At 46.4% G+C, this 13707-nt stretch overlaps 1 protein-coding gene across 7 annotated transcripts in view; it reads left to right on the top strand.

Annotated features, from left to right (window-relative positions):
* The first annotated feature begins 3664 nt into the window (after positions 1 to 3664).
* FBXO40 (F-box protein 40) overlaps positions 3665 to 13707 on the top strand; it is a 32225-nt gene continuing 22182 nt past the window's right edge. For all 7 annotated transcript variants that reach the window (XM_089772020.1, XM_075904313.2, XM_075904304.2 and 4 more), the window contains exon 1: positions 3665 to 3827. In XM_089772020.1, coding sequence (XP_089628146.1) covers positions 3819 to 3827 — 9 coding nt within the window. In that variant the 5' untranslated portion in view covers positions 3665 to 3818. The remainder of the gene's footprint in view (positions 3828 to 13707) is intronic.

The raw sequence follows: 13707 nt of genomic DNA, 5'->3' as shown, positions 1-13707 counted from the left end.
GAAATATATAGGACAAACTGGACAGTCCCTACGGGAAAGAATTAATGGACACAAATCAGATATCCGTAAAGGGAACATACAAAAACCTGTTTGTTGGGGGACACTTCAGTCTACCAGCGCATTCATTAACAGATCTTCAAGTGGCTGTTTTGTTACAGACCAATTCCACAAGCCAAATACACAGGGAAGGACTGGAACTCCAATTCATTCACAAGTTGGATACTCATGTAATGGATTAAATAAAGATACCAGATGGCTGGGACATTATCAATCCACCAAACAATAAAGGTGCCAATGATTCTTTGGCTGTATAGTATCTGGTGTTAGTACTCTTCCTCTCTATTGCCTACTAATGGTTCTTATCTGCCTCTTTTGACTATCCAGTCTTTAAGTGTTTATAGACTATTTGTTTTCCTGTTACATTCCAGCTCAGCTTTCCCCTTGATATTTTTTATACCCACTACCTCTTCTTGTTTCCCAGCCTCCCTCCCCTGTTTATTTTAGTTCTGGACATCCAACAATCTGGTCATCTGAAGGAGTGGGTTGTGCCCATGAAAGCTCATGATCCCATCTACATGTTTTGTTAGTCTCTAAAGTGCTACCAGACCATTTATTGTTTTTTATGTTTATCCTTAGAAAAAGAATTTGTTCATAAAAGTGTCACCTGGTGGCTCCCAGCATAACAATACTGGAAATCAATCTACAGTTGTAACTCTCTTAGCCACTGAGAGACTGGCCCAATGTCACTCATCTCGGGTGACATTCATGCACGCCAGCCATACATCGTGCCTTCCAGCAGACCCCACTGACTGCATTCAGCGGGGCTGAGAAATAACTTGCAGTTGCAGTTCATGGCCACCAGAAGCCACCATGGAGCTTGCTGAGCTGATGGACAGGTGGTCTCTGTTTCCCCTTCAACTTTGCATCCTTGCTTACTCACTGAAGTGAGCTATCATTGACACCCCTCCCCCCCCCGAGGAAAATGGTGGCAGAATGTACAGTATTGTCCCTAGTCACCGTACAGATCCCCTTAAAAAGCCACCTAGATGCCTTGACCCTTCTTGAGCATCCAACCCTCCTTCCCCAGGCCGAACTCACCATGTTTAGAGTGTTTCACCCAGGAGCACGCTTGCCAAAGGACAGTGAGAAAGCGATTTGCAGATGTTAAAAGGTATATTTTACTGTAATGATTCAATGTGTGTGTGGACTAACAAAACCATGCTTCTGTTTCTTGTACTTCTGCAGATGCGGCCTTCAGGGGATCCCCCTACACATGGCTGCAGCATCTCTAGCAGATAAGGAAGTGTTAGAGCAAGGAGTGCATGTTCTGAGAGGTGTTCCAGTTCTCAGAGGCTGAAAAAAGAGAATGCCTGGAGCGCAGAAAGACCCCGAAGGAAAGGGTTTAAAATAGGCAGTTCAGAAAGAGAGCGAGGAGAGCGTTGTAAAGGGCCAGGAGCAGATGATAAAAGTGATGGAGGAACAAACAGTGATGTTGAAGTCCCTAATCAAGCTCAAGGCAGAACACTTGCATGCTCACTCCCAGCCCCTACGCAATACAAAACTGCTTTCCATGTCTTCCCCAAACTCCTCCCGCACATTCCTTGCAGCTCTCCGGAATGTCTTGGTACCCACTCACTCCAACCCTCCAGCCAGCTTCCAAAACGATAGCTTGACTTATGGAAGTTTACACTTCCCTGCACTCTTACCTCCCTTCCCACTAAGCCTTCTCGCTGTGTTAATATTAGAACTTAAAAAAGAGCTCTCTGAAAGATAACCAGACTTTGTCTCCCACACATGGTGATTGCTGCTGACAGTAGTACATAGTAGCGATCTGATCGTTTGCTGGCTACAAATCCCAGTCAGGAATAATTTTTTCATGCTGCGCTGGGCAAACTCCTCACAAAGTTTCAGAAAGACATTTTTCCACCGTGGCACAGGAACTAATTTTGGGGTCAGAGTGATGATGTGCACCTCCTCTTTAGACCTATTGAGATCAGGTTGCCAACTCTCCCAGACTGGACGGCTCAGACTCCATTGATGTAAATGGTGTTTGGTCCATCCAGTCTGGAAGAGTTGGCAACCCTCACCGCTCCAGGCTGGGGCCACAGAGACATCAGACAGGGGGACCCCAAGGACCGGCAGCGTTCACAAGGCTGGTGGCTGACAGGATCCCAGGGGCTGTCAAGGCTGGCAGGACCCTGGGGGCCCAGCAAAGCTCATGGCAGAAGGAACCCAGGGAGCCAGCAAAGCGCATGGGGGGCTGGCAGGATCCTGCAGGGCAATCCAGAGGCCAGGAACCAGAGCTGGTGAAGCCAGAAGTGGAGATGGCCCCCAGGCATGGGGACACCAGGTAAAAAAACTGGAGGTGTTGCAGCAGCTCCCACATCTTTCCTGTGCCTATGGCTTTCCACAGGTCAGAGTTCTGCAGCCACTGCTCATCATCCCAGACCTCATGTGATCACACCACTCAGTGTTTGTTTCCTGAAACAAGCCTAAATCCGAGGAGCCACCATGTTCAACTGCTCTCTGGATGCCAAAAGTAATCCAGTGGTGTTCCCTTCCATGATATACTGCACGGCCCTCCACAATGTGTCATGACAACGACCATAACAGCAGTGAGCAGCACGGGATCCATCCTTTCAAACAGAGACGGTGGGCACACAGTAAGCAAGGGCCATTGAAAAAAAGCTGCTAAATGCAGTCAGAAGCCCATGGAATGATGGGACGGAAAACTGCATTATGGGACATTGATGGTGTGCTGCAATATGCTCCCCCTTTCCCCAATTCCTAGCTGCTGATGGTGGTGAGTAGCACAGTGGGAAAACTACTCACGGTGCAGCATTCTCACTGACCATGCTGGAGCACCTACCAAGTGTGCATGTGCTCTGCCAACAGAAGCACTATGTGAATGTGAACATGCACAGAAAATATAATTATACAGGTTTTTTAATCAATTATGTAATTTGCATCAACAAAAAATTGCATAGTGTAGATAAGCCCATAGGGCACATCTACACAGCAGCATTATTTTGGAATAACTGACGTTATTTCAAAATAACAAAACATGCATCTACACTGCAAGCCATTATTTCAAAATAATGTCGAGCTGGAGGACTTCTTACTCGGACTCTGAATAACCCTCATTTCACAAGGAGTAAGGGAAGTGAAATGTGTGTTCTTCCTTTAGCTTCCTGCAGTGTAGACAGTGCCAAAAGCCGAGTTAAGCTATTTTGACTTCAGCTATGCAACTGATGTAGCTGAAGTTGTGCAGCTCAATTCAACTTTAGCCCTGCTATGTAGACGTGCCCTTAGTGTCTATTACTGGAGTTAACAGCTACAGGATCAGTGGATACAGTGATAAGTGGGCCACTAAAAGACACCATCTGATATGGACAATAAGAAGAGTCAAGTTCTAAAGGTGCAGGAATAAGGAGTTTTACTGGAGGATTCCAAGGAAGCTTGAAACAGTTACAATACAGAACGCTAGGAAACTCAGAAAATGTAATTGTGCATTTCTCTAATCACCCATTGCTGAAGAAATGAGTCAGCTCTATTGTTTTCTTTATTAACTATCACCCCAGCAGTGACACTGTTAATAAATGCAGTGGACGGACGTCTCTGTAAGCTGAGCCGTGTGGTCACATTGCTCAGTGTGCTGGTTTTATTTTTAACATCCAAAAGCACTGGATAGATCTTCCTACTTGGGCTTGCTCTTTCTCCCTGCATTCTCGTCTCCTGCTTAGCCCTAATCACCTCACCTCAGCCCCACTCAGCAAAACCAGGAGAACCAGTGTCTTGGACACAATCACAGCGACTGCATGATCAAGGTAAGGCTTTGCAAACAAGAAACAGTCTTTTTTGTTAATCAAAACTTATGCTACTCCTACACAGCCAAGCCTATATCAAGGCTGAAATCCACAAGACAGTCTCAGGGTCTGAGTACAAAAACAAACAAAAAACCCTCACAGCCACATGTTACAAAAGGGTTCACTAACACCAGGTGGCCCACTTTGGGCATGCTTTCCTTTGAGGCACTTTGGGCTAGATCCACAAAGTCTAGGCACTGCAAAGCTCAGTGGTGCTAAGACTTTTGGATAACCTGCCGGCCAGTGAACTCCACACCCTGCATTAAGGGCACAGCCCCCCTACACGAGGGAGTGTTTAACAGTTAGGTTCACAGAAATCAGCAAACTGAGTGGGGAGCTACATCAGGCAGACAGTAGGAAATGCTGAGGAGAGGGGTTAGGTCTAACCAGTCTTTAGGTGCCTATCTCTGCTCAGGATTCACAACCATGAACCCTCTCCTGAAGCTAGGCGTCTTAGCCAGTACATCCCTGTCTCAAGAGTAACTAGACCCCTGTGCTACCACCACCAGAAGCCCAGTGCTTAATGCACTCACACCCTAGTTTCAAATATTTGCTTTACTTGATTTGGAGCAGAGAGTTGAACTTAGGTTTCTGATACCTTCAGTGAGTGCCCAGCCCACCCGACGTTCTGAGGTGCTAGACTCTCACTATCTCCTGTTCAAGCTGTTCCACTTTGCATAAATAATTTAATATTAATTGGAGCTTAAGTCTCCTATGTCCTATGTGAGCACCTTAAGCCTGAGCTTTTGGGTAGTGTAGGACACACACATGCTCACCATATTTCTGATCTAGCTACCTCAAGATATCTTTGGTGTGGGGCTTAAACCAGTAAGAATGTTCTGAGACCCACCTGTGGAAATGTAGGCACTCAGGGAACTTTACTGTAGCTAAGGTAGCACGTAGGGAATTTAGATGCCTCCCAGATGAAATGTAGGTGCCTCCAAATGTAGGTGGCAGCTGAGCAGGACGATGGGGATCTCAGAGTGCCTAAATGTTAGATGTAGGCATCCCTTTGTGGATCTAGCCCTTTGTGCCTGATTTCTTATCATCTCTGCATAGTCAGGTATGAGATGTTTTAAGATGGATACCACATAACAGTGGCAGTATGAGTGAACATTTCTGAAAACGATGGTCCTGTGCGTGATTGGTTTCTTCTCATAAGCTGTAGAAATGTTGACTACTTTTTGTTGCAAGGGGATGTGGATTGCAACTGCTTTAAACACTAAGGAGACGGGATCACCACATAGGAGTGTAAAGGGTTTGTTTATTCAACTAAAACTGGGAAGGGAGGGGAATCTCACTCATACACTCAATCACACTTACAATCCCAGGCAGGATGATAAGGCGAGCAGAAGGCAGTTCATATTGTTTGATCTTCCCAAGTTGACTCCTACGCTGGTCCACTGGCCGGGCGATCCGAGCAGAGGGCGTTCTGGGAGGCTCCACTTGATGGTCAACCACTACTGTGTGTCTGTCCCTCTCTCCTTTAAGGATCAGCCACATGCAGCCTCTGAGTCTGGGCCTCTTGGGGCCATATGCACTCCCTGCTGGGGCCGTGTGCATTGTTGTTTACTCCTGCTGTTTACCTCAGACATTATTCTGCACTCACTCAGGGAAGGGATAGGGGGTTAACAGACAACACTCCAACAGTTTAGGGAACCAAATAACATTAACAGGAGAGAAAGAACAACCACCATTTTAACTCTCCCCTTGCTCCTCCTTTGCCTCCAACACTTTTAAGGGATCAGAACAATTGCACCATTTCTTGAGATGTGCTAGGTAAGTGATGCGTGTGAGACAGAACACTCTCCTTTTTAAAGGGTCAGATTCTGAATTCAGCTTCCTTGGTGTACATTGAGATTACCTCAGTTTAAATCAGTAGAGTCACAACATTGATTGAGATTTTTGTAAAAGCCAAGTTTTCTGTATGCTGGCATCTTCATCACGAGCTTGCAGGAGAAGAGTAAGGTAGACATTTCAAACACTGTAATTTTCAAATGGTTTTTAAAAGGAATTTTAGAAAACATCCAGATATACGAGGCACTGGGGAAGCATCAGGAATATTATTTATGTTGTGTATTAGTGCAGTGCTTAGGAGTGGCCCAGGACCCCACTGTGCTGTGCTCTGTACACCCAGAACAGAATGATGGACCAAAGCACTCGCAGTCCAAGTGTGCTGACTGATGGTGTAGTGCAAAGAAAGTGAGATGATAGTTTTTAAATAGACCAGATAGACACAGGATGAGAGAAGGGTCTAAACCACAAGTAGAGTGAGCAATGTGATGGCAGCAAAGAGCATGCCTGTTCCATGATTTTGGGGGGATGGGGCAGTATTATTTAGGAAGGGCTCAGCTAAATAGGGAGGGAAAGGTGTGGAGTGAAACCTATCTTTTTCTTTGCTTTTGACAGACATTGTTAGAGGATTAAGTGGACAAAGAGAAGCAGCCTTTGACAGAATAAATTCACATGCTGGTTTTGCATGAAGCAAGTATTTGGAAAAAAAGATGGTGAAAAGGAAGGAGTCTGGCCAACAGACTGTTAAAGATGACATTACAGTTGCTATTATTATGGCTGTTGTAGTAAAACCATTTCCCACTGCTTGAAGGGTCAGCTCTTTGATAACTGTGAAGCCTGTGTGATAGATGAACCCAGTCAACACCACCATGATTGTATGTGGTAAAGGCATGCAGAAATGTGCAACCGGATGAGATGCATTTCCTCTCACTTGCATGGAGCACGGATCCTAAATATATTTGTGGCCTCAGGCTATAAACTGCAGGGTTTTGACAACTGAAACTGTAACTGAGATTGTCAATATGATCTGAGAGGCAGAAGCTTCTGTAAATCTGTTGTCTTTGCTGGGAGATATTCGGAACAAGGTGCCCCAGAAAATTGGCCAGATGGTATATTGGAGGGTTTGTTAAATATGTTAACACTTTTTACATGCAAGAACCTCACACTAAGGGGCCAAAAAGAATAAAACTCAATATTGATAGCATGCAAACAGCCTACATTTCATAAACAAGAAAATAAATGTGTATAGTTGCTTCATATATTACTCTGCTTTTAAGAATATAATGTGAAATATGCTGGTTTGCTCTATATTATATAGAGCAGCAACAAAACCCAAGTCTGCTTTTTTACATATACTTAAGTCTTAGAGTAAGAAAATGTATTACTGTCCTGGGGAGGTTGAGGTTGAGGTTGGGGATGCATCCACTTTATTTCAGGCTAAAAATGTGGTAAAATGGAATATGGCTGAAGCGGTGCTGGTGAAGCATGTTGAAAGCAGTTTAATAAGGACTGTTTTAAAATATAATGGCCACAAGCTTTTTTGAAGATAGATACCCTCACATGATCTAATCACAAGGAGCTTTTGTTAAGGGATATCAGGAAATCTTTGCAGATGAAATATTTATTGTGTCTGAGGTTTCACCAGGATGGTGTACACACTAACTAAAAGATAACAGAGAAGAGGAAATCATAGGGCCTTTTGTCTCTGAAAAATTACAAAAAGTAAACCCTAAACAGGACCATGTGTATAGAGTAGAAAAGATTCAAGCAAAAAGAGGATGGGTGAGAAACAAGTATTTTCTAGTGAAACAGAGGATGGACTGAAAAATTTAACAGTTGAGTTGAAGCATTTCCAGTTCAAAACTTCTGAAAAGGGGAAAAGTGGTTGAATAGGGTTTTATGTCACCGTACCTAGCAATGCATCTGTGGCAGCTTTTCCTCAAAATTCTAGTTCAAAATTTACAAAACAGCAGTCTAAAGTAATCCCAATCTCCTCATAATTGGGATGTTGCTTTATCTAAAATTCATTATGGTCACTCATAGAACACAATCTCTCATGATTTACAAGTCACGATAGCACCAAAAATAGAGAAAGTACTGCCATGTAGAAGCAGGTTACTACTCAAACATTCAGCATTTGGTAGATAACATTAACAAAATCATCAGCAATGATCCGAAGAGACCAGACGTCAGAATCATTTAGGATGCATGACCAGAATGGTTCACGTAAAACCAAAAACAAACAAATGTGTGTGCGGAAGGGGAAGCGGGAGGGAATTGGAAACAGTGGATGTAATCCAGAATCAGAGTTGCAAGGTAGTCCTGTAATTTGCGGACATTACATGGTTTAATTCTTTATACATACAGATGTAGTGGAACACCAGTTACGCTATGTCTACACTACAAGGTTATTTCATTTCAAAATAGGTTTATTCTTCTTCACAAGCAGGAGTTATTATTTTAAAATAATAGGCTTCATAATGTACATGCTCACCTCATTATTTCAAAATAAGGGGAATTATTTTGAAATAATTCCGCAGTGTAGACATGCCCCTAGTGAGAGACTATTATGTGCCACTGTAGCTATAACTACTCAAGAGAGAGATCATGGAGTCATTGTGGAAAACATTCTCTGACTGTGCACCAGCAGTCAAAAAAGCAAATATAACCACCACCAAGGTGGATTTGAACCTGGGTAGACTACGTCTAGACTGGGATGATTTTCCACAAATGCTTTTAATGGAAAAGTTTTTCCGTTAAAAGCATTTGCAGAAAAGAGCGTCTAGATTGGCAGGGACGCTTTTCTGCAAAAGTGCTTTTTGCAGAAAAGCGTCCCTGCCAATCTAGACCGCTTTTGCACAAGAAAGCCTCAATCACCATTTTCGCCATCAGGGCTTTTTTGTACAAAACAGTTTTTAGCTGTCTACACTGGCCCTCTTCCGCAAAAACATTTCCAAAAAAGGGCTTTTGCCCGAATGGGAACGTCAAAGCATTTGCACAAGAAGCACTGATTTCAGACAGTAGAACGTCAGTGCTTTTGCGCAAAATCAAGCAGCCAGGGTAGACAGCTGGCAAGTTTTTGCTCAAAATCGGCTGCTTTTGTGGAAAAACTTGCCAGTCTAGATGCAGCAAGGTGTGTGGGTTACACAAACAGAATGGAAACAATTTAAAAAGGGATAGAGAATAAGACAGAGAATATCTTAGGGTATGTCTACACTACAAAGTTAATTCGAACTAACGGAGTGCTTAGTTCGAACTAGGTAAACCTCATTCTACGAGGACTAAGCCTAGTTTGAACTTACTAGTTCGAATTAAGGGGTGTGTAGCCCCTTAATTCGAACTAGTGGGAGGCTAGCCCTCCCCAGCTTTCCCTGGTGGCCACTCTACTGCCCCCCCTCCCAGGGAAACTCTACAGGGAAACTCTACTGCCCCCCCTCCCAGCCCCGGACCCCTTAAAGGGGCACGGGCTGGCTACGGTGCCCGTGCCAGATGCAAGCCTGCCAGCACCCAGCCAGCAGACCCTGCACCTGGCACGGCTCGAGCCAGCCACCCGATGCCCCCCAACCCTCCCCCTCTTCCCGGGACCAGGCTGGCGGCTCCCGGGAGCTTGCCCGGGACCGCAAGAGGCGGGCACCCGCCTGGTCTAGTGCAGACATCATGGACCTTGTCCACGACCTCCGCACTAGGCACAGGAAAGTGGCCGTCTAGGGCAGGAGAGCTGCCAGCCTGGCCACCCAGGAACAGGTGTGCATGAAAATCAAGGTGGTCCACTGAGACCCCCGACCCTGAGCCCTGAGCTTAGAATGGCCGTCCTGGGTCAGACCAAAGGTCCATCTAGTCCAGCAGCGTGTCTGCTAACAGTGGCCAACCCTAGGGACCCTGGAGGGGATGGACCGAAGACAGTGACCAAGCCATTTGTCTCGTGCCATCCCTCTCCAGCCTTCCACAAACCTTGGCCAGGGACACCACTCCTACCCCCTGGCTAATAGCACTCCGTGGACCCAACCTCCATCACTTTATCTCACTTCTCTTTAAATTCTGTTCTAGTTGTAGCCTTCACAGCCTCCTGCAGCAAGGAGTTCCATAGGTTGACTCTTTGCTTTGTGAAGAACAACTTTCTGTTACTAGTTTGAAGCCTGCTACCCATTCCTTTACTTTGGTGTCCTCTAGTCCTTCTATTATGGGAACTAATGAAGAACTTTTCTTGATGCACCCTCTCCACCCCAGTCATGCTTTTATAGACCTCTATCCTATCCCCCCTCAATCTCCTCTTTTTTAAACTGAAAAGTCCCAGTCTCTTTAGCCTCTCTTCATATGGGACCTGTTCCAAACCTCTGATCATTTTAGTTGCCCTCCCCTCTCCCACCCTCTCTCTTCCCCTCTCCCACCTCCTTTTCCCAGTCTCCCCGAGTTTTGTTCAATAAAGAGAGATTCTATTTTTGACCACACATTTTCTTTATTTTGTACATCAGGAAGGGGGGCTAGGGAAGGGTAAGTGGAAGGAGGTGAGGGAGGAATGGGGTATGAGCCCCCGATGGGGAGGACTGGGCTGGCTCTGCGGGCTTCTGGGGGTGGAAGCTCTCCTGCAGCCCCCCAATTACCCCCTCTCCCCAGATGGCAGCCTGAGGCAAGTGCAGCCGGTCTGATGGCCGAGTGCTGTGATGTGCCCAGTGTGGGTAGTCCGGGCAATCCAAGCCAGGACTGCTTTGCAAGTGGGGCACCCCTGAGAACTGTCTGTCCGGGGTGGGGGTCGGGTCCCTTTAAGCACAGCCCTCGGCTAGCCTGAGGCAGCAGTTCCATGCTCTAAGTCCTATTCTGATGCCCTGCCGGCACTGCTTCCGGCCATCCTTAACCCCGGTTCAGGGTCCACTTAATGTGGACATGCTAGTTTGAATTAGCAAAACGCTAATTCGAACTAGTTTTTTAGTCTGGATCCGTTAGTTCGAATTAGCTTAGTTTGAATTAACTAATTCGAACTAAGTTAGTTCGAATTAGCGCTGTAGTGTAGACATACCTTTATTGCCTCTATATAAAACCATAGTATGCCCACATCTTGAATACAGTGTACAAATGTGGAAAAACAAGTAACAAACTAGATGTGATTCTGCATAATAAATACTCTTACAACAAGGTTGTAAAACCGGCCTCCGGTTTTTCTATCATAAATGACTTTGTTTTTGTTTTGGTTTGAAAATAGTTCTTGTCTGTGGCTATGTCTACACTGCAAGTTATTTTTGGAAAAAGGTACTGTACATTTAAAATGCAGAGCTGCAGTGGTGGTAGCCAGCACGCTCCCCCTCTCCCCGACGGAGTAATCAAGTAGTCGATGGAATTTCCATCAACTTCTTGATTAGCTAATTAACTGTTACTTAACATGCCTAATCAACCCCCTAGCAGAGACAGATACAGACCAAGCGACAAAGCTGAGTGATTAGAGACGGAGGATGCAGAGGCCAGGGTGGAGCAAGGTCAGAGTAGGGCAAGAAACTAGGTGAGGGCCAGGGTGGAGCAAGGTCAGAGTAGGGCAAGAAACTAGGTGAGGGTCAAGAGCCGACATAGTTGTGACCGTGGGGATACACTGAGAGGCAGCAGGAGGTTCCTGGCCAGGCAAGTGCACAGCCTGATCTGTGGCTCTGGCTGGGTTGGAGCCTGGGACTCCTCAGGCATAGGCTGCTGCCACATGCCTGCCAGCTGAGTCACTGCTGTAGGGGAAGGGTTTGTTAGCACAGCTGAGCAAGCAGCTCTATCTGCCTCACAGCTGTGGGACAATCCACAGAATAATAAGGCTCAACAACAATTCTGACTAGTTACTGTTCAGGGAGCACTGTCCATGCTGTGCATAGGGTTGCCAGGTATCTGGTATTCACCCGGACAGTCCAGTATTTTGGGCTCCTGTCAGGTAAAGAAATTCAGAGAATACCGGACACCTAAAATGTCCAGTATTTTCTGAATTTTTCCCCGGCCAGGAGGCAAAAATGCCGGGTGCCTGGCAACCATAAAAACACTCAGCACCCGGCCTCCTCCCGCACCCTCCTCTTGGTGGGGTGTAAACCTGCTCTCTTTTCTCTCAGCTTGTATGGTAACAAGGCCAATCATTGTGCCCTGGCTGGGGCTGCAGACCTGACTCTGGGCTCAGTTCTCCACTCCTTCTGGGCTGGCTTTAAGTCCTTCCTTACCCTGGAATGGAACAGGGCCCCTCAGGGCTTTCGCCATGGAGACGCTTTGCCCTATCAGTTCCCCCCCCCCCCCAGCACTCCAGCCACATTACTCCTCCTCCTCCTTCAGCCCCCCTTTCAGGGTAACAAAACTCCAACAAATTGTTGACCCTCTGCAGGGTCTTCAGCCCCATCCCTGAGTCCTTCAAACTCCAGCCCTGTGCTTGGGCTTCTAAATGAAACCAGCCCCCTTCTCAGAGCTTTGGCCACTCTGCCAGTGGGGAGAGCCAGGCTTACCCACTTCTCTGGGTACCAGACCTGGGCCCGACAAATAGCATCCCTAAGCTGTTTCCCCTTCCTACTTGGCTGCTCCCTGTCACCCTTACCTAAACATCTCTCCCATACCACTTTCCCTGCAGCATTTCAGCACCTTCTTCCCACCTCAGGTGCTAGGCAGCAACTGATCTGCATCCACTCAGGCCCAGCAGCCCCTTTTAACTCAGCCTGATATGCTCTGATTGGTTGCTTCCCTGGAAGGCCCACCTCCGCTGCTTCTTTTCTGGGGTGGGGTGTGGTTGAACCAAGAGGCTTACAGCACAGGGCCTCAAAGCACTTGGTACACCCTGTCACACAATCTTTCTTGTGACTTCAGAATTGATGATCATGCATAGGAAAAAGGTTCCTCACCTAGACCTATCAGGAGCCAGTGACCCACAGAAAAAAAACCTCACAGGCCACATACAGCCCCACTACTAAGGGGCAGTGCCTTGGGCCAAAAATGAGGGGTTCAGGATTCAGAAGAGAACTCCAGGCTGGGACAGAGGATTAGGGTGCAGCAGGAGAGGGTTCTAATTGGGGGTGCAGACTCTGGAGTGGGGGTGTGGATGAGAGGTTTGGGATGGTTGAGGGGGCTCTGGGGTATGGATGCAGGCCCTGTGAGGGAGTTTGGGTTCAGGAGGAGGCTCTAGGCTAGGGTAGAAGGCTGGGGTGCAGGAGGGAGTAAAGGGCACTTGGGCAGCTCCCATTTGGTGGCACACAAGGGCTAAGGCAGGTAGCTGCAGCTGGCATGCCCCTGTAGCCCTTGAGGTCAGGAGAGCAGGTAGCTCCGCAAGCTGCCCTCACCTGCAGGCATCGCCCACACAGTTCCCATTGGTTGCAGTCCCCAGCCAATGGGAGCTGTGGAAGTGGTGCCTACAAGCAGAATGTTGAGCTTCTCTGATCATGACTAGCTGGCAGCTCTAGACTAGTGAGGCAGGAACCAAGGCTCAGAGCTTCTGGCCCACGGTGCAGAGACTTGCCATGGGCCGGGTGATATTAAGCAGGGGGCCAGATCTGGCCCATGGGCCAGAAGTTCCCCACCACTGCTGCTATAGATTTTTGGAAGGATCATTTTCTCTTAATTTGCAAACAAATTTCAGATGATAGTGCTACCCAGTTATTCTAGAGAGAATTTTCATGAGACTTTACAGTAATATTTTGGATTTGACATATGAGCTCAATGTCTTCAGTTATCAGCTATCCGCACATATCTACCATAGCAAACAAATGTACCGCTTTTGGTGCATTAACTAAAGATGATTTAATTCAGGATAAACTCAGTGAAAAATAAATTATAATTAATTTACAAATTATGAGTTATAGACACCAAATAGACCTGTCCCAGAGACTGGCAGCCTGGCTGCTAAAAGAAGAGCTGTATATTTTTAAACCCTTCTTGGTTTGCTGTCATGACAATCTAGAAATAGACATTATTTACCAAAGTGGACAGAACACGGCCACATCCTCTCACTCGATTTTAGTTGGAGCACAGTTCAAGTAAACGTTTCACTTTTTATTCAGTTCTTCTGTAACTCTTTGCCAGTTGGAGGGAACCTGAGAAATAAAGTTCATTT

The sequence above is a fragment of the Pelodiscus sinensis genome, chromosome 1 (genome assembly GCF_052426305.1).
Source record: "Pelodiscus sinensis isolate ZL-2025 chromosome 1, ASM5242630v1, whole genome shotgun sequence".
In the NCBI taxonomy this organism is placed as follows: domain Eukaryota; kingdom Metazoa; phylum Chordata; order Testudines; family Trionychidae; genus Pelodiscus; species Pelodiscus sinensis.
This window is presented reverse-complemented; position numbering and strand designations above follow the sequence as displayed.